Source organism: Euphorbia lathyris, chromosome 2, assembly GCF_963576675.1.
Source record: "Euphorbia lathyris chromosome 2, ddEupLath1.1, whole genome shotgun sequence".
Classification (NCBI taxonomy): domain Eukaryota; kingdom Viridiplantae; phylum Streptophyta; class Magnoliopsida; order Malpighiales; family Euphorbiaceae; genus Euphorbia; species Euphorbia lathyris.
The window spans coordinates 38,725,304-38,746,118 of record NC_088911.1 but is presented as its reverse complement, the minus strand read 5'-3'; the positions used below and the strand labels follow the sequence as shown (position 1 = coordinate 38,746,118).

Sequence of the window (20,815 nt, the reverse complement as noted above, 5' to 3'; positions counted from 1 at the left end):
TGTTTGTCTCGGTGATTTGAAGGATTTTGATTTTCCATAGAAGAGATGAAAGAGGAGTCATGAGGAGAGCAAAGAGAAGAAAGAGAGACAGGAGGAGGATAGAGAAAGAGAGTAAGAGAAAGAAAAAATAAATACTAAATGAGTTATTGTCATAAGTGATCTTTGTAATCGTTGTATCATTAAATTTTTAGATCTGAAATCACTATAAACTCCCACATAAGGAATGCTGTATTTTGCGCAATCAAACATTGTTTTTAATCTGATAGTTATAAAGATTGTGATTGAATATATTACCATTCAAAGATATGAGATTTGTCCATCTCAACACGAGAGTTATATTTGGATCCCTCAGTAAATGATAACAGCAAAATATTGACAGAACTATTGTTGTTAATTAAATGATAAAAAAGACATTCAAATGTAAAAACAAACAACTTTTGCTCCATTGATTAGTAATCGAAGCCAGTTTAATTAAAATTCGTACACTCATTCAATAAGAGAAAAAGATAATTAACCCAATCAAACAGATAATTATAATTAGCCAAGTTTAAGAAATATATTAGTTTATATATATAAATATAGTTGATAATGCAGCAGGTCCTCACAGAGCTAGATAGGCTCTCACTATCGCTTGCAACACGAATGCATCACCTAGTCCTGCAAAATGTAAAAGCCCTAAAGAAGGATTAGTCTTAATTAATAATTAATAATTAATTAACCTCAGAAAATTAGTGAGATGGAAATTCAATTACATTGATTTTGTTCCCAGAAACTGATCCAGGTGTGGTGTTTGGGATATACCTTGCCCACTGTAGCCAATATAATATTAAAAAATATAAATATTGGGAAGATGAAATTAATTATTATATAATTATGAGCTTTTAATAAAAAGAATTACATTTTTGGCTGCTGCGCTGAAAGCCTCCCTGTGTGGTATCTCAGGATTGGCAGCTTTGATACGCTGTATCTCCTCCCTATAAGACAACACAGTTCATCATTGCAAAGGTATATAATAAAGTATAAATCATTTGAAATTCACCACTTGAAAAAGTAAAATAAAATAAGAACATTTATATCTTATGCTTACTTCATGAATCTATTGTAAGCGGATGGAAGTCGGTGCTTCTTCTCAGGTGCTGAAAATCATAATTCAACAAGTTCACAATTCATATATACATATTAAAACTTAGTTTAAGCTTTTGAGTTTAGTGGTATCTTAATATTGGTATCAAAGCTCATGCCTACAACATTTCCACACTATTATAAGGTTGCTGCCTATGAAGCGGACACAGAAACAGAAATGAAAATAGGGAAATGGTATTTTTAGAAAAATTTATCTAGGAGATATTGAAATAGATAAGAAATGTGGAAACGCTAATGAAAAAGGGTGTTGTGCAACATAGGTTGCTGCTAAAAGCTTAAGCGTGAACAATACAAGTTTATCGTACCACCATGTGTTTAAATTCATCAATAAATGTGAGAACCCTCAACCTTTTAGCATAAGAAACTCTAATACCAATTGTTGAATTAAGCCAGCAGTTAAGGTCTAAAAATTGCTTTTCATTATTATCTCTTTTCTATCATCGTTGTGGAAGGGGGTGGATGTTTAGTTGACAAGTATCTTCCATTTAGGTTTTGGGGTGAGCAAGACACTCATATCAGAGTCTTTTAAAACTGATGGTCAATGATTCAAATTTCTGATGATTTCATTCGTTTATGAAATTTCAAACTCAATGGATATTCGGGTGCAGGAGATTATAATAAAAGTTATTATTCAAACTTAACTATATGAACTTCCCAATACATATCATATGATTCTAATAATTAAAAAGAAGAAATTGAGTTAGGGTTTTGAGTGAATCTCTTACGTTTGACCACAAAAGGTGCTTTTGGCGATAAAGGCTCGCTTGATGTAGAAGATGAAGAAGAGGAGGACTGACCCTTCCTTGAGTCGCTGAAGAAATTCTGCTTCTTCTTTGTTACGTACAATTAACAGATCGATGCCTTTAATTAGTAATATTTATAAATTAAATTGCTCCATTTCTAAATATTCTTTTATATGCTCAACATCTTTTCATCTTTTTCCAATCAAATCAGCAAAGAACAAAAAAGGGAAGAAAATAGAATACCGGAAGAGTCAAGTGGTGGTCGAGGCATTGACCTTGAAGAGGAGGTCTAGTGCTAAGAAATGACAGGTTACTGCAATGCCCACATTTCACTGTCACTGTATCCAGCAACCTCTTGCATGGAAGTCCAACCTAAATTTAGAAAAAACAACATAAACTATATTCATCAATTGTGATCAACAACAACACTACTCAGCTACAGAATCAAAAGTATAGTGTCAATTTCGGTTTTATCGTGTAATAATCGTGTTATGTTAGGTATATCTTCCACATGATTGTCTATAAATCGTGTTCGTGTCAGAAATACTCACTCTAACCATAACCAAATGAAAGAAGTAAAATTTACCGCAAGAACAGTGTTGCAGAAGTTGCAGCGGACATAGCAGAGATGCTCAGATGGTGGAACCAATTCCATGGTTACCTTTTCTTCAAGGTTCATTATTCTGAATCTCAAACAATTGTAGATGAAGAAGAAGATAGGGTTTGTGTTGTGATAAGGAAGAAAGGAAGGAAGGGTTTGGTTAAATAAAGAAAGGGGAGGGAGAGAAAGAAAGAGAAAGTGTTGGGATAGTAATACAAGGCATAGAATCTTAGACAGCAATTTTTGCAGAGCAGAAGAGGTGCCTGATGAGTATTTGCAGTTGGGCACAGATACTTAAGAGACTTCCCCAATCCATTTTTCTCTTCTTTTATTTATTATACAATCTCTTGCCCTACCGACTTTCTCTTTTTGGAGGTCAATTATTATACATACTCTTCATTCTATTTATTTTAGGTAAATTTTTTACATTTATTTTAGTTAATTCAAAATGAAGATTAATATATATTTTTTTTTGAAATAGAAGATTAATATATTTAATTGCAATTATTTCAGTGTTATTGAGCCAATAATTTCGGTTAATTAAGACTTTGATATCTTTTAAGTGAATCATTTCTTAATTAAAACTTTCTAATTCGAGGAACCTTAAACTCTTAACTACTCATGTCAACCTTAATTGGTTAAGGATAAAGTTTCTATTTAATTGTGTTCTTATGTAGTGGTTATCTTACTTCTTTTTTAGTCTATTTACTATTGGTTAAACATATAATTAAGCTAACTTTCAAAATTTTAAGGTTGAGTCATTAATCATTTATTTTATTTTTTCAAATTAAGCCTCTAAATTTAATAACTTTTAAAATTAAGTTATTGATCTTTAATTTTCACCGACATTGAGCTTCTTACTAACCGCTTCATTAACTAAGCCATTAGTGAGGAGCTCAGTGTTTGTGGAAATTAAAGAGTAATGACTTAATCATTAAACTCTTAAAAGTTTAAAAAGTTAATTGTGTGTTTTGACATTGTTTACTTAATCATTTTGTTATTTTAAAACCTAATAATAATAATTATAATATATATATATATATATATATATATATATATATATTGTTTCCCCTACAATTATGCTGGAACTAATTGAGAGAGATCGACGTAGAGAAAGTGCCAAATAGAGGAAGAGTCAGAGAATACTTCTCAATCAGTACCACCCGCAAGAAACGGAGCAGGCTGGCCGAAAACGATAGGGAAAACAAAGTTTTAAGGAGTAGTAGCTCGCTCCACGAACCAAAGCTAGAAGAACATGGGGGGGGGGGGGAGAACGTGGGTAGTTCAAGAATGTGGGCAATCTGCACTGAAGTAGAGCTCTTCGCGCAAAAGGAGCTAACTAATGAGAACGTGGGCAATCCGCAATGAAGTAGAGCTCTTCGCACAAAAGGAGCTAACTAGAGAAACGTGGGTTAGTGGAGCAGGAACGTGGGCACAACGGTTACCAGCACTACGAAACCACCATATTTAAAGAAAAGAAAAATGGGGGAAAATGATCCAACTCAAACCAATTCAATGAAATGAAATCAAACCAAATCCTAATGGAATTCAAACAATCCCCACATTACGGACTCTAGCTATTCTACAGCCTTAGTTTGCTCATTCAAATTTAACTTTCAACTTGTAAACTCTAGCTCTAGTCTTTCAGTTTTTATCAACAAAGCCATTTCAATATAATCCAAACAATGTTTCTCTATTTGAATTCTCTCTTTTGCAACATCTTAGTGTAGTCATAAACAGTTTTCTAGATTCCACTATGAACTTTAAGCATTTTATGTCCTTTAAGATTTTTTACACTTTCGTTTGATTAGAAGTTAGATCTTAGCTCTTAGTTCTTTTTATATTTTTTTGACAAACCTACTGGCATGCTCGCAAACCGATCAAATCCACAAAAAAGGCATGAAACAATTTTTGGCACGCCTAGTGGGACCCTATTGAGATGGCACCCAGAAAGAATGCGAAGGAGAATACTGTTGCGTCTGTGGATGCAGATTTGTATGGAGCTACAAGACAAGGAGAAGGTCATGTGGAGTTTACTGATGAAACTGAAGCAACATTCCCAGAGTTTTAGGATATAGGATATGTTCGGCCAAACAGAGCAAGGGAGAATAGTGGAGAGATTTCGGAGCTAGAGTCATCTCCGACTGTAGCAAGTGCTTTGAACAACTTGCAGAAGTCAATAGACCTTATGATCAAAATGATGGCAGAAGGTTTCTCTCAGAAGTAGCCAGAATCCCCAGCTGGAGCCAGAAAGGTCACTATGGAGGTCACATCACCGGCCAAAGGAAAAGAAGACATGATTTTACTGGAAGGTCCACCAGAAAAGTACCAGATACCACCGTTGAGGGAAGATGGAGTCCAAAAAGGCACTTTAAGTAGGGGGAGAAACCCTGGAGGGGTTAGAATTACTCAGCCCGTCCCACCAACCGCACATACCAACGTGCAAACCGGTCCCCAATTTTATCACCGGGAAGATGGTATGTCTCAAGACTAATTATAGAAAATTAGTGCCGTTTGCCATTGCAATTATAGCAAATTATTTTGAAAAATTAGTCAAGGTTGTTATCGCGTTATTATGCACAAACTATTATTGATGTCTGCCTCTAGACTGGTTGTTTCCTCCTCTAGACTTTTGTCCATGACCCCGCCCCTCTAGGTGAGTATCCTCCATGAGTGTACTGAGCAGGTGGAGGAACAGTTAAATCATAGGAGTTATCTAGCAAGTTGAATCTCATCACTGATTAATAATCCGAAAAGATTATCAAAAGAAATTGGTTCAAGACGAGCTTCTAAAGCTCGACAGGAAGGCCTATATGGTGAGCCAAGCTCTACAATAATACAATCAACAAAATCATCTGCACTCATTGAATGTTGTAAGGCGGCCAATGATCAAACAAACTTTTGGCCTTTTGCAGAACTTGATTCTTATCTGTCTAACTTGAGGTCGTGTACTGGTGGAGAAAGTCGAATGTAGCCGATCCTAGGATTCTTTTGATGGTTCTGACCCAACGAGTTAAGGCAATAAACTATCAGACACAAAAACATATATCAATGCAAGAACTTGGGAGTTCTGAAAACCCTAGTCATCTGCTTTGATACCAGTAAAAGGAGAAGGAGAGGTTGATATGTGTGGAAATACGAGCACCTTTCAAAATATTGATTAGTTGACTTTTCCATAAGAGAAAATTAGTAGAGGTGAGTTTGAAGGTTAGGCTGTCAGATAAACTAGCCGAAAAGCAATTGTTGTTCCCATTGGAACCATTACTGTTCGACGAAATAGGGGGAGAATTTGACTTCGTTTTGGTGTTTAAACCTTAGGAAGCTCTGATAAAGTATAAGATTATAATATACTTAAGAAAATCCCACACACCTTTCATTGATACAAAGCATACATGTACGTCTCACTATTTAGATATGTAATGGTGCTAGCAAAGGTAATCTATGGCTTGTTATGGTTGGGGTCTTATTAGAGAGTCTAATGGAGGATCGCGTGGCGGCTTTGTGCTTAATCTGAATGTTTGCTCAGCTACGCTGGCAGAGATTTGAGGTTTATTCTTCGGTCTTCAGCTTACTTGGGAGGAAGGTTTATTCTTCGATCTTCATCTTACTTGGGAGAAAGGTTTTGAAAAAAAAAAGTGATTATTGAATTGGATTCTCAAATTGTGTTTAATTACAAGGGAGACATTAGTTCCCACCATCCTATGCTTGGATTATATATCATTATCATCGATTTAAAAACAGGAACTTGGATCTTAAAATTGTCCATACACTTCGTGAAGGGAATAGCGTAGCTGAGTGGTTAGCAAAATTGTGCATGTTCTTTCTTCTTGACTTTCACGAGTATGTTGTGCTTCATGTAAGCCTCCAGAATATCCTAAGTATAGGTATGATACATTTTTTCCTTAGATGGTGACCGGATAACCTTTTGTATTTTTTGTTTTCCTTTTTTCTTTTTGTTTCGAACGTTTAGCCTTCCTTTATAATAAAAAAATTAAGGAATACGTACATTGAGAGTATTCTAAAAAGTCTCAAACGGGTATATCTCCATTCTCCATATATAGTGAAGTAACAAGAATAATAAATGCATGTTGGTATTGATAATATAATTGAGGAAGACAAAGAAAAAAAGAAGAATGTATAATGTCTAACAAGTTAAATGAAACAAAACTCCACTAACACATCAAATCATATCATAAATTGAAAACGAAAATGCTTTCTGCATACATATATATAGTTTTGTAGGCATATATATCATAAGCAACAAGACTTTTATATAATAATAGACGACGAAGTAGTTGAGGATAGCATTAATATTGAGTCCCAACATAAGGAGATATAGAAATGTTAAGGCTTGAAATTAAGTGACAAGATAGTTGAAAGAATGATCTTTTCCCCATTATATTATTTTTTTTTGAAAAAAGTAGAATGAATGAAAAGATAGTGAAAAGAAGGCAACCTGTGGAAGCATTCCGTCTTTTGTGGGTGCAATGCTAAAGAAGGAAAGGTGAAAGAGACATAAGCTTTAAGCAAAGGTCACTTTCATTAATTGACAAACAAACACTAGAAGAAGATGAAGAGAAGATGAAGAAGATGAAGAAGAATTAGGGTTCTGTGTCTTTTTGTGATGGGACGATTCCTCTATTTCCATACTTGGAAATAAAGCTATACTTACACTTCCTCTCCACTACTTTCTCTGCTTGTATATATCTACTACCTCTCTATTACCCTTTAGCTCTCCTCTTAATCCCATGTATAATTTTTATTGTTTTATATATTCAATTAGGTATAAGGTATCAAAAATGATACTTCTAATATTGTCTGTTAACCAACTTTACCTCTAACCTTATAAATGAGTCAATTATACCTTCTGTAACGACCCGGTCTAGAGTGGGTGCACTGGAGTAGAAGGTCTGAGCAATGAGCGGTCCTAAAGGATGGTGATGGGGCAAGAATGAACCGAATCCCACATCGGAAATGTAGAGAGAGTGACTGGGGGCTTATTAGGCCCTGTTCTTTTTGACTGAAATTAAATTAAATTAATTTAACTTAACTTAACTTAACTTAACTTAACTTAACTTAACTACACCAAATAATTATAATTATAGTAAATTATATATAAGTAATTATAATTATAATAAATAATTATGAATTATATATAAATGATAATAAATAATAATACATTATATATAAATAATTACAATTATAATAAATAATGATTAATTATATATAAATAATACTAAATTATAAATTATATATAAAGAATAATAAAGAATAATACATTATATATGAATAATTATAATAAATAATGATGCACTAAATTATAAATTATAATAAATAATGAAGAATATAAATAATATCAAATTATAAATTATAATAAATAATAATAAATTATATATCAATAGTTATAATTATAATAAATAATGACGAATTATATATAAATTATATTAAATTATAAATTATATATAAAATAATATTAAATTATAAATTATATATAAATAATTATAATTATAATAAATAATAATAATAATTATTGAAATTAAATTAATTGAATTTAACTTAACTGAACTGAATGTTGCTGAACTGAACTTAACTTAACTAAACTGAACCGAACTTACTTATGCTGAAATTAAGTCAAAAAGAACAGGGCCTTAGTAAGATGAGAATCAAATATATGTAGAGGAGTTTTAAAGTCGTGAGACCAATATGTTGGATTTGGGCCAAAGCTAGCAATGTCTACAAGGGCCACGATGTTACACCTTTGATTTTCGCAAGTTTGATCAATTTTACCTTTAACACTTGAAAGTTTGACCAATTTTCAGTCATTATTATAACAAAAGCATCCTAGGCAGGGTGATATATTATCACTTATTAGTAACACACTAAAGACACGTGATTTTTTTTCATGTCCTTACATCTATTGTTGATGACCTGTAATATGATGTACATGTCAAGTGGAGATAAGATTCATAACTGTAGAAAATATAATTATAGTTACGAATAAAATTGATCTGACTTGTAAATTTTATGAGTACAATTGCACTAGTGTGAGATAAAAATTATTTTTAACTATTACAATTTAGGGCATTTTTACACATTGCTCTGTTTCGTAAACAACTTTTTGAAATACAATTAGAGGTTTTGACTAATCAAATCTCTAATCGTGGTGTTTGGTGAAAAGAGGTTTGAAATAGTTTATTAGGTCCAAAAACCTAATTTTGATAAGAGTTTTTTTAATTAGTTTATTGTCACATCTCTTTTGAAGGACATTTTTTATCTCTAATTACCACATTTTAACCCCAATTTTTGACTTTACCATGTCATTATTTGTCATTTTAGATAAACATCTATTAGGCCATCTCAACCCATTACGCTATCTCTATCTCAATTTTTCATTTTCTATACACCAAATTCTATTTTTTCTCCACCTCACTACGCCATTTATTACATCAAAAAGAATATTCTCTACGTTATTCCATTCTACATAACACTTTTTTTAATATTTTATTATTTTTTACCTATATTATTATTATTATCAATAATCTATAATAAAAATTAATTTGAGAGCTAATTAATGTTATTTCAAAATTTGAGCGTTATCTTAATTATCGTTAGTTTTACTATATGATTTCTAAATATATTATTCAATTTAATTATTTGCGATTTTATCCAAAATATACATTAATTTATAAAAGATCTATACTACACAATATAATTTTTAATAACATTTAACTATAAAATATTAAAAAATAAACCTAAATTACATTTATCTATATTACAAAAATATCAATTTTCATAAAAAAAATATATTAAAAAACTTAAACATATTTTATAAAAAAATTTAACTAAATAATGTTTCCACCGATTTGGTGGAAACCCAACTTCAACTAAAAATGGTGAGGATTGGATTGGAGATGTCCTTAGCAGCTAAGTTTAACCAAACAATGTTATATAATCAGTTAGTCAAATCTGTTAACCAAAAAAATAATCAGCTAACAACTAATGTAATCAGCTAACAGCTATTTGTCAAACAAAATCTCATTGAAATATATTTATTATTGTGTTATCATGTTAATGTTTCATTTTTGGCTTTATGATCTAATTATATATTTTAAAAGAATAACTTTTTACTACAAAGATAAAAAGTAACAATATTAAATTTTGACTAGGCTATTCATAATTTCTTTACATGATATTAGAGTTTGTTAACTTAAGTGGTCAAATATTTAAATCTTATATTTATTAATTTATTTGAACATATAGTAGGACGAGTCGGTATTGTATACACTTTAATATCAAGTAGGATTCGCATACGGAATTGTGTGAGAGATAATAATACCTATCAACTTACACTTTTAATTCAAATGGTGCTTGTCAGGGATAATAATAAAAGTTATTCATGTGTCTTAACTAACAGTTTAATCTTTTAATTCAATTCATTTCATGATATAGTAGCAGAACCTTTTAATTCAAATGGTTCGAGTTCGAATCCTAACGATCTAATTTATTGATAGAATATCAACCCATGGTAAAATAGGTTTGTGTTGTACACATTTCAAACTCAAAGACATTCACGTGAGATGATGTGTCAAAAATAATAATAAAAGCTATTCTCTTAAATTTTAAATTCTAACAACTCCATTTATTAATGGAATTTTTAGGCATGCTAAGATGAATTTGTTTTTTACCATCTTAAAATCCAAACAACATTCAGTACAGAAGCTAACTTTTTCATTTTGACTAATATCTTGATTGAAAGACCTACTAAATTCTTCAAAAAAAAAAAAAAAAAAAAAAAAAACCTACTAAATTAAAAACATATCTCCTCTAATGTTCAAAATAAAAATTCCTATATTGTCTTGAAATGGACTCACGTTATCAATATATTTTTATTTAAAATGTTTTAGGCGTAAAATAAAAATTCCTATATTTCAAAAGAAAAAAAGTAAAAAAAAAAAAAAAACTAAAGTTCATCTCCATTTCCCCCTCCATTAAAATACTGCTCTGTCTCAATGGAAGAGAATGTATTATTGTCTTCTTTAATCTGACAAAATACCCGTGGGAAGAAAACTCAATGCTTTTAACTATATAAATATATTGTCATGGTATTTTATTTTTAGGAAGGATACATAGAATTAGATAGGATGAAATATGAGAATGATGGATACAAAATAGTTTCTTTACCTTTTTACAAAAACTTTTTCTTACCTAGTTTGGTTAGGAATTAGGGAAAGGAGAAACATTGAACAAAATGAATATAAGACATATTATTTAAGCAATAAAACTACACACTACTAGAAATAAAAAAAAAAATTATTATATTTTCTTAGGGACTTAAATTGTAAATTGAGATTAATATAAGGGTTAATTCGATCAACTTAAAATATTACATAAACTATTTATGTAATCAACTAATTAAATTTATTTAATTGAGTCTTTGCATGTTTGGTGTTATGGATATATTTAGACCCATCTATAATTGTTATTTAGTCTTTTGGTATTTTTGGAAAATAGGGCATGCGTGTCATGTCTTATCTACTCTCTATTATATTTATATTCTAACCTAAATCCCTTCAAATTAGTTGAAGTATTCTAAAGTAGTATAACAATTGATATTGTTGTAATTTCAACGCGCCAAGGAAAAGACGGAAGACCTGAAGGAGAAATATGTAATAGTTAGTATTTATGGTTGATCTTTTATTTCGTTTCTGGCTCGACGGAATAATTTAGATGATATGTCCATAACCACCAATGTGAATTGTATGTGTCTGATGTATGCTAAAGCAAATCAAGACTAGGTTAGATTATGAGACTTTAAAATAAATCCCTCACTAATCAAAAGTTAAGTCCATAAACAAGTTATGAAATCGGTTACTCCTCCCTAATATTATAATTCAGCCGGCAGTATGTGGGGGGCCTTGGGTTGTTGAGCACACTAAAAGTTGGAGCCTTGTGGGTAACACCTGAATTATTTGAAAATAGTTTTCACGAACATAAAGGTAATGACTTAAACTAGATTAGAATAATTGGATGAGCACATTCATGTTGTTCTAAACTAATGGACAAAATGGTTGGGACTGATATCGATAAATATCAATTACTAATGTTGTTAGTAGCCCAATAACTTAGGAATCACATGATTGACGTGATTGATTACATGAATCTACCTAATAATGAAACTAGCTTGTTGAGCACACTCAAGGCGAAATTTCAGGAGTTAGGATCCTAGCTCACTAAGGGATTTGTGAAATTCTTCGAATTAATATTGAGGGTTTTAAAGAAAATGAATAACATTCGTCACTCTTTCTCACTCTCAGGTTATATTAGTTATACTCTTAAAATCATGTCTAAAACCGATCTGTGCAATATACTTATCGATAACAAATTGAATGGTTCAAACTTCACCGACTGGTTTCGCAATCTCAAAATTGTTTTGAAGTTCGAAAAGATAGGGTATGTATTGGATACACCGATACCTGTTGTTCCAGCTGATGATGCTCCCATTGAAGAGATCGATGTTTATCAGAAACATCGGTCCGATGATGAACATGCATGATGTATCATACTTGCTTCAATGACACCAGAACTGCAAAGGCAACATGAGGAGTTGGATGCCTATTCTATGGTTGCACACTTGAAAAAGTTGTTTAAAAAACAAACTCGATGCGGGCGCTATGAGATAGCGAAGTTGTTGTTTCGCTGCAAGATGGTTCTTCTGTCGTAACACATTGTGTCAAGATGGTTGCTTACATAACCAACCTTTCCAACATTGGATTTGGGATGGATCATGAACTAAGTGTTGATTTAATTCTGACCTCCCTCCCAGAGAGTTATTCACAGTTCATTATGAACTACCAGATGTGTCAAACCCGATCCAAAATAGAATCGGATATGACAGTGAGACATTACCACAGACGTGAACGAGTCGGAAGTAACATCTCACAATCAAATGTTAAGAATTTACAAATCTTTTTTTGAACTTAAAAACATTTTCTACATATACTTTTACATTTGTAAAAGGTCAAAAATCATTTATAATTTCCAATTACGAATCCTTTTCTCGTGCGTTTTACCAAAACAAGTTCGAAACATAGAAAATTACTCCAATTCTAACATGTTAACTTTTAATTTGCCTAATCTCACAAATTAACACCATAATTGGACATTCAAACCAAAATCCGGCATACCACAACTTCTTTATCCTTTCAAAATTGGCAACTCGGGTGCCTAAACATTCACAAGCACAAAACAAACCTATATCTACATGTACAAAATGGTATGCAATACCCTAGAAGACGACTTGGACAATCGTGGCCGTATCCAATCCTCGCCCTAGTGTCGAACACTTCCCTCAGTACCTCGTACTTCTTCGCCTAAAAACATTAAAACATTTAAAAATATGAGACAAGAATCTCAGTAAGCAACTATCAACTATAGAAACTAGTTTTTACGTAAAATAGCTATATGTATACATTTGTGAAAACATTTAACCAAACCAAACCTTAAACTTATTAACTTGTAAACAACATCGAATTAAAACGGAATTTTAATCAATAATCTCAAATCAAACTTAATCAAAATGTAATGATTCTTATATAAACGTTTACTAAAAACCAAAGTTCGAATCAAATTCACCATCGTATCCATCACTGAGTATCCCCTCGTAAACCAATTCACAATACGCAAACATGATCGAGACGTCTCTGTAACCATGCCTAATCTCGTATTGGTCTTACCCAACACTTCGCTGCCAATACCCGACTAGGTCTTTTGACTGTGTACACAGGCCATGTTCCTCACTGAACATGGTCTTCAAATATCAAACCACCCGTTCGGACTACTCCTGATGGATACAAACTTTACCCAAAATCCAACCAAACTTCAATTGTATACATTTTCACATCAAATAGATCAAACTTTACTTCAATCATCAATAAATCGAATCCAACATTTACTGAACCAAAATAGCAATTGAACCCGTGAAGAAATCCAATTAACACCAATTGACCAAAATATCATTAAAACCCTTAAAGAAATCCAATTGAACACTAATTGAACCAAAATAACATTAAAACCCTTAAATAAATCCAATTGAACACTAATTGAACCAAAATAACATTCAAACTCTTATTGAAATTCAAATCAACATCAATTGAACCCAAATAACACTTAAACCCTTAGGGAAACCAATTTCAACATCAATTGAACTAAATCATAATCAAACTCTTAAGAAAACCAATTCAACATTAAGGTATGAATCAAAATAGTCCAAAAGTTACCATTGTGGACTCATTTTCTTCAAACTTGTACACAAACTCAAATCAACAACCAATACTCAAATCATTTCTAGGAAAACCCTTATGAGACAAATTCAAGAAAATTTATAGCTCAATATACATATATTTATACATGCAAACCAAAAACTAGTTGATAGTTACTTACCTTAGCCTAAATTTGAGAACACCACCAAAAACCCTAAATCTGTTCCAAATCTGCCTAGCCTGTATTCTTTGTACACTACTCCAAATCAAAATCCATCCGGTCAGAAGTTGCTTCTATGTGTCTAGAGTCTCTAGTTAAAATTTTATGTGATGTGGACGGTTAGATCTCCGGAAACACCCAAAACGGTGGAGCTGCCCTGTTTTTAGTGGTGGTTGAAGGTGGAGAGAGAATGGAGGAGAAGGATGGAGGAAGAACAATGATGAAGGAGTGGTTTGATAAAAAATTATTTTAATTTCTGAAATATGGCTATATATAGGTCTTGAATTAAGTGGTTAATGATTCCTTTTGATCCTCCAAACATCTAATTTCTTTTAAAACTTACCCTAAACTTATAATTATTATAAAAATGTGCAATTACCCCCAAAACTATACCCGTAACACCTAATTAATCGACTAATCCTAAAACGAATATAATATAACTTAGGTTTCGGGGTATAATAAATAAAAAATTAAGGACACGGACGTGACAAGATGAATGACCTAAAGACCTCTCTTGAAGAGCCCATGAACATGCTCAAGTCTGTTGAGTCCAATGTAAAGAAAGACAAGGTTGTGTCTACACTTGTTATTGAGGGATCCAAGAAGAGGAAAAGGAATTTTCCCAATCCTAGAAATCCCAAGAAGAACAAGGGAGCGAAACCAACTCAAGACAAAGGGAAGCAAGTGAAGAAGCCCAAAAGGGAATGCCACTTCTGTGGTAAAGACGGGCATTGGAAGAGGAACTGTAAGGAGTACTTAGCTTCTCTTAAGAAGGGAAAGGACGGTGCTTCTACCTCTGGTATATTCTATATTGAAATCAATACAATTTCATAGTCTGAGTCTTGGGTATTAGATATTGGATGTGGATCTCATATTTGTACAAATATGCATGAACTACAACAGACTAGGGACTTGAAGAAAGGAGACATAAGTTTGCGAGTAGGAAATGGAGCAAGAGTTGATGCACTCGTAATTGGAGATTATGTTTTACATCTACCATCTAGACTTATAATAGAATTGAGGAACTGTGTATATGTTCCCGAGATGTCTCGTAACATTATTTCTGTTAGTTGTCTTGTGGATTATGGTTTTAATGTTTCAATTAAGAACAATAGTTGTGAATTCTATAGAAATGGCATTTTCTATTTTTCAGGAATATCATTAAATTTGATTTATGTTTTGAATGATAAAGTTTTGGTTTTCACAATTGATACCAAAAGACATAAGCTAGATATTTCAACTTACTTGTGGCATTATCGCTTAGGCCATATAAACAAAAGATGCATGCTTAAGCTACATCAAGATGGGTTTATAGATTCAATTGACTATGAAACAACGGGAACATGTGAGTCTTGTTTAAAAGGAAAGATGACAAAGACACCCTTTAGCAATAAAGGTGAGCGTGTATCAGACACTCTACAATTAATACATTCAGATGTATCTGGTCCTATGTCAGTCCAAGCAAGAGGAGGACTCAGGTACTTCATAAGCTTCATAGATGATCATACTAGATTTGGTTATATCTATTTGATGAAGCACAAATTAGAAGCTTTTGAGAAGTTCAAATACTTCAAGAATGAAGTAGAAAATGAAACAGGAAAGACTATTAAGATACTTCGATCAGATTGAGGTGGAGAATATCTTTCAGATGATTTTCTGAATTATCTAACTGAATGTGGGATTTGCTCATAATGGACACCTCCTTATACACCACAGCACAATGGTGTATCTGAAAGGAGAATTCGTACCTTATTAGATATGGTACGATCCATGATGAGCACCACATCTCTTCCAAAGACTTTTTGGGGCTATGCTTTAGAAACAACTCTATTTACCTTGAACTGAGTACTAACCAAATTCGCCAGTTCCACACCATACGAACTGTTCAATGGTAGGAAGCCTATCTTCTCTTTTATAAGGATATGGGGGTGTTCAGCATATGTTAAACGCATTGTGTCAGATAAATTGGATTCTAAATCTGACAAATGTTCCTTCATTGGATACCCAATAGAAACTATGGGATGGTACTTTTATCATCCAGATGATCAGAAAGTAATAGTGTCCAAACATGCGGTGTTTCTAGAGAAAGAGTTTCTGGAAGAAACACGAATAGGAAGCGTAGTTGAACTTGAGGAAGTTCAAAAGGAAACACCTACTGAAACATCGAAAGAGATGGTGGAACCCTAGTCTGCCTCATTAGATGAGACACATGTGTCATTACCCACTCGTAGGTCTCAAAGGGTTCGTGAACTCCCAGTTATATACGGTTTTCTAGTGGGAGATGATGAAGTGGTTCCCATATTAGAGGATGAACCCGAAACCTACGAAGAGGCTCTTACTAGTCCATAATCTAAAGCCTAGCTTGCAGCCATGAATTCTGAAATGGACTCCATGTACACCAACCAAGTGTGGACTTTGGTTGATCCACCCGAAGGGATAAAACCCATTGGGTGCAGGTGGATCTTCAAGAAGAAGACAAATATGGATGGAAAGGTTAGTACCTACAAAGCTAGGTTAGTAGCGAAAAGATATCCTCAAAAGTAAGGAGTTGACTATAATGAGACTTTCTCTCATGTAGCCATGTTCAAGTCCATCAGAATATTGCTTGCAATTTCTGCTCATTTTGATTATGAGATTTGGCAAATGGATCTGAAAACAGCTTTCCTAAATGTAAACCTGCTTGAGGATGTATACATGGTGCAACCTGAAGGTTTCATGTTGAAGGATTCAACCAAGGTTTGCAAAATTCAAGAGTCCATTTATGGACTCAAGCAAGCATCTAGAAGTTGGAACAAATGTTTTAACGAAACTATAAAACTGTTTGGTTTTGAACAAAACTCTGAAGAGGCTTGTGCTTATAAGAAGATCAGTGGGAGCTCAGTCATCTTCCTAGTACTATATGTCGATGATATACTACTAATGGGAAACGATGTTGCAAACGGTGAAAGTATGGTTATCCGATAATTTCTCCATTAAAGACTTGGGAGAAGCAGCTTACATCTTAGGGATTAAGATCTATAGGGATAGATCAAGAAGATTTATTGGACTCTCCCAGTCTACTTATATTTACAAAGTACTAAAGCGTTTTGACATGTATGAATGGAAAAGGGGTAACTTATCAATGGTCCATGGAATCAAGTTATTAAATGATCAATGTCCTAAAACGGGCAATGATAAAAAATGCATGGCTATAATTCCTTACTCCAGTGCGGTTGGTTCGATCATGTATACCATTATTTGCACTAGACCTGATGTGGCGTTCGTATTGAGTATGACGAGCCGCTATCAAGGGAATCCAGGATTTGATCACTAGATTACTGTCAAGAACATTCGGGTAAATTTCATCAATGGTGTACAACCTTTGTACCATTTCACACTTTGGTGTACAACCTTCATTTTGTCTCACTAATATATACAAACTTATAAGTGACCTCCCAATATAGTGTATAGCAGGTAAAAATGACCGGTCAACGCAAAGTCAACGTGCCACGTCAGCAGTTTGACCAGTCAAAAAAATAAAAAATTCACCCACCACATGTCCAATTACTTTTATACCCTTTTTCCTTTTCACTAATGAAAAAGTCATACTTGTTGGTCCCTAGTAATTAGTTCCAAGGGGGGTTAGGAACTAATGTAACTTTTTCGCTTTTAATTATGTTGACTTAATGTTATTTTAAGAGTTTGATAACTCAGCGTGTTGGTCAGCACGAGCGTTTGATTAGTTAGACAGTTTTAGTTCTATGCTGACTAAGACTGCTTGACTTGAGAGTTGGAAATTGACACTTGAGAGGTCAGCTTCCAACTTAGCACTCAGAGTTACTCAGTTTCAGTTTTAACAATTTATAAGCTGAGTAAATACAACAAGCAACACACGCACATATATATATATATATATATATTGAGAGAGAGAGTTTAGAAGTTACTCAGCACGACTTATCCTGGTTCGGCCTCTCTGCCTACGTCCAGTCCCCAGTTCCTCTTGGGATTTTCAATCCAATACTGAGCTCTTTCAAGGTAGAGCACAAACCCTTTACAAGGCAGTGAGTATGCAAGAGTACATCCTCTATTCGTCTACTCAGCTCCTACTAAGTACTACAATCCAGCACTTAGATTTTTCTACCACTGAATACTTACAACCAAGTACTCAGCTCAACACTCTCAATATTCCTATTGATCACACACTTGTTCTTTTTCAACTAAAGAACACCTTATATGATTACAAAACAATCAATCTAGCATTTACACAGATAATAGAAAAGTTGGTGTAAGATCTTTTTGTATTTGAGTGCTTTCAGAATTTTCTCTCTTGTATTTTTCTTTTTGATACTTGGGAAAGTGATCCAAGAACTACCATTGTCCTTTTATAGATGAATTTCTGAAGATTGGATCATTTGAGATGATTTAGCCGTTAAATCCAAAACAGCTCTTTTAGCAGACAGCTTCTGGTCAGCTTCAGTCTGTTCCGCCATTCCCTTCCACTGTTTTCTTCAAGCGTCAGATTTTGTCTTCTTGCATCAGACTTGTCTTTTTGTGCCAGTTGTCTTTTACCAATAATCCATTGACCCATGATTCTTGGAATTAGTCTTCTTTGTATTTTCGAGGCTTCAATTATTGGTGCAGAAGATTGGCAGACTTTATCCTTTAGTAAACGGATCCTTCATGCTGTCCTGATTGTCACTCAGCTTCATTCGTTATCTTCGAATGTTCAACTTTCATACTGAGTCCCTTCTTAGTCAGCTTCGTTATGTTTGTATATTTCTGAAGGAGTCTTCTAATTTAGTCAGCTTCGTTCTGGCAACTTTGAAGGAAGCTTCTGGTGCTGAGTTCTACTTCACTCAGCTTCTATTTTTTCATGTTGAGTTCCGTTCCACTCAGCTTTTGGCTTATGCTGACTTTTGACCTGTCTTACTATATATTTTTGTACTCAATATTGAACAAACACATTAGTATAATTAAATCAAAGCATTTAAATTTAATTGCCTCTTAATCATGGATGATTTTGTCAAATCAAAATCTTGTGGAAAGGTGCTTCAACAAACTCCCCCATTTTGATGTTGGCAAAATACATAATTATGGAACTCAGTTATAAGTTACCCCATGATTGATATATTTTTGAAATGACTCCCCCGTAAGGGTTGCACATATTGTCTTAACTTAATTCTAAACCTTCCAAGATTTAATTGAATTATCTTTAAGACATTTGTGTATACTGACTTAGTTTAATGTTGGATTTTTCAAGATCTGAACTTTTTGAATTTTAAGTCAACTTTCAAAAATATTAGAAGTATGTTGTTACTCAGTTTATTACCTAAGTGTTTTAGTGTTAATGTATACTGAGTATGTTTTACTTCTTAATTTGTTTGTTCAATTTTATCGACTATATTGAGAAAATAGTACTTGGCATAGATTAAACAAGAAAATAAAGCAAACACATATATGAAGGTTTCTATGCTAAGTTCTAAACATTTACTAGACTATATCTAGTTCTTCTTCTTCTGAGCTTGGTGGTCAGCTTTAGCTATTCCTTTGCCTTTGTCTTTACTTCCTGAGGCATTTCATGCAAGCTGAGTTCCTCCTTGACTTGTCTCCCCCATTTTGCCATCATCGGGTTTATAAATGAATGTGTCAGTGCGAGCATGAGCGGAGAGGTGAGCTGAGTAACGCTGGAGCCTCTTAGTACTTTCTCGCAAGCCATCAATTATAGGAACACTGTCATCTTGGACATGGCGAGGAACCCGAAGAGAACTGCTAATCATACTAAGCAGGCATTCATGAGATTTGCTAAGCCAGGTGAGCGAGCTGGTGAGCTGACCAAAAGATTGGTGGTACATCTTGAGCAAGGCAGAGTCATAAAATATGCGCTGGGCATTGTTGATGCGCATTGCCTTCATTATTGCTTGGGAAAAGCTCAAGAGTTCACTGTTGGAGACTAGATCAACATCCATCTATGCTTTGTTGATGTTGAGTAGGCTGACTGCTTCACTCATTTGGTCAATTGTACACTGAGAAGAGGAAGATACTAAGTCACGCCTACTAGTCAGCTCAGCAGTAAGCTTGGTAAAGCATTCTTGAAGTTCAGCAGAGGTGGCAAACTCAGCATTGCCAGGTGCGCTTGATTTGGTCAGTTCTGCAGTTAACTTGGCAAAACATCCTTGAAGTTCAGCAGAACTGGCGTACCCTGGATTGACTTCTGAGGGTTGTTGAATTTTACCTTCAAGCGAGTTCAGATGGTTCACCATTGTGAGAACCAATTCAGTCAGCTTGGTGATTTGGTCTTGCTTTGGTTGCTGAGTCTGAATGGTGGTCATAATACTTACTAGATCCTTGAGTCCTTTTAGCTCAGTGAGAAGCTGAGTAATTCCAGGCAGTTGAGAGGACTCAGTATCAGAAGATCTAGCAGCATCAGCTTGAGGAGGGTTCAATTCTTGAAGCAAGGACTGAGCAGAGGCAATGATGCGTCGGCCTGACTCAGTGGCATTCAAGTAGGCGAATTGAGCCGTATTTGTCTCAGAGGCTGGAATTGAGCTTGATGGTGGAGGAGTTTGCTCTTTGCCAGATTGATCACCTTGATTGGTGACTGGACTTTGATGCAGATTACCTTTAGGAGCTGAGTTGTCAACATGCTGAGTTGGAGGTGGAGTTTGGTTAGTCGTGTTGACCTGCTCATCCTGAGTGGGTGAAGTTGAAGCAGTATTTGTTCCTTCTTGAACAGTTGGATTTGGATCTTCAAGGGTTTTGGCTTGTTCCTCATCCTGAGTAACAGAGGCTTGTTTTTCCTTTAAGGGAGACTCAGGGTCATTGGCAAAATATGCGAAATGTAGCTCAGACATGCCAGTGAATTGTTCTGGAA

The 20,815-nt window shown here is 33.8% G+C and overlaps 1 protein-coding gene across 3 annotated transcripts; it reads right to left on the bottom strand.

The window, feature by feature from the left end:
• Nucleotides 1-426: 426 nt before the first annotated feature.
• On the bottom strand, nt 427-2,834 carry LOC136220392 (protein CRABS CLAW). Of its 3 annotated transcripts, none has more exons than XM_066008213.1 (7): nt 2,473-2,834; nt 2,130-2,258; nt 1,869-1,974; nt 1,088-1,136; nt 899-974; nt 753-809; nt 427-675 (listed from the first exon to the last, which is right to left on the bottom strand). In XM_066008213.1, the coding sequence occupies exons 1-7, from the start codon at nt 2,563-2,565 to the stop codon at nt 652-654; spliced, it is 534 nt and encodes a 177-aa protein (XP_065864285.1). In that variant the 5' UTR covers nt 2,566-2,834; the 3' UTR covers nt 427-651. The 3 variants fall into 3 exon arrangements, with proteins under 3 accessions (XP_065864285.1, XP_065864286.1, XP_065864287.1); XM_066008214.1 differs by having other exon boundaries at nt 1,869-1,971; XM_066008215.1 differs by having other exon boundaries at nt 427-657; nt 2,473-2,832.
• Nucleotides 2,835-20,815: the final 17,981 nt, after the last annotated feature.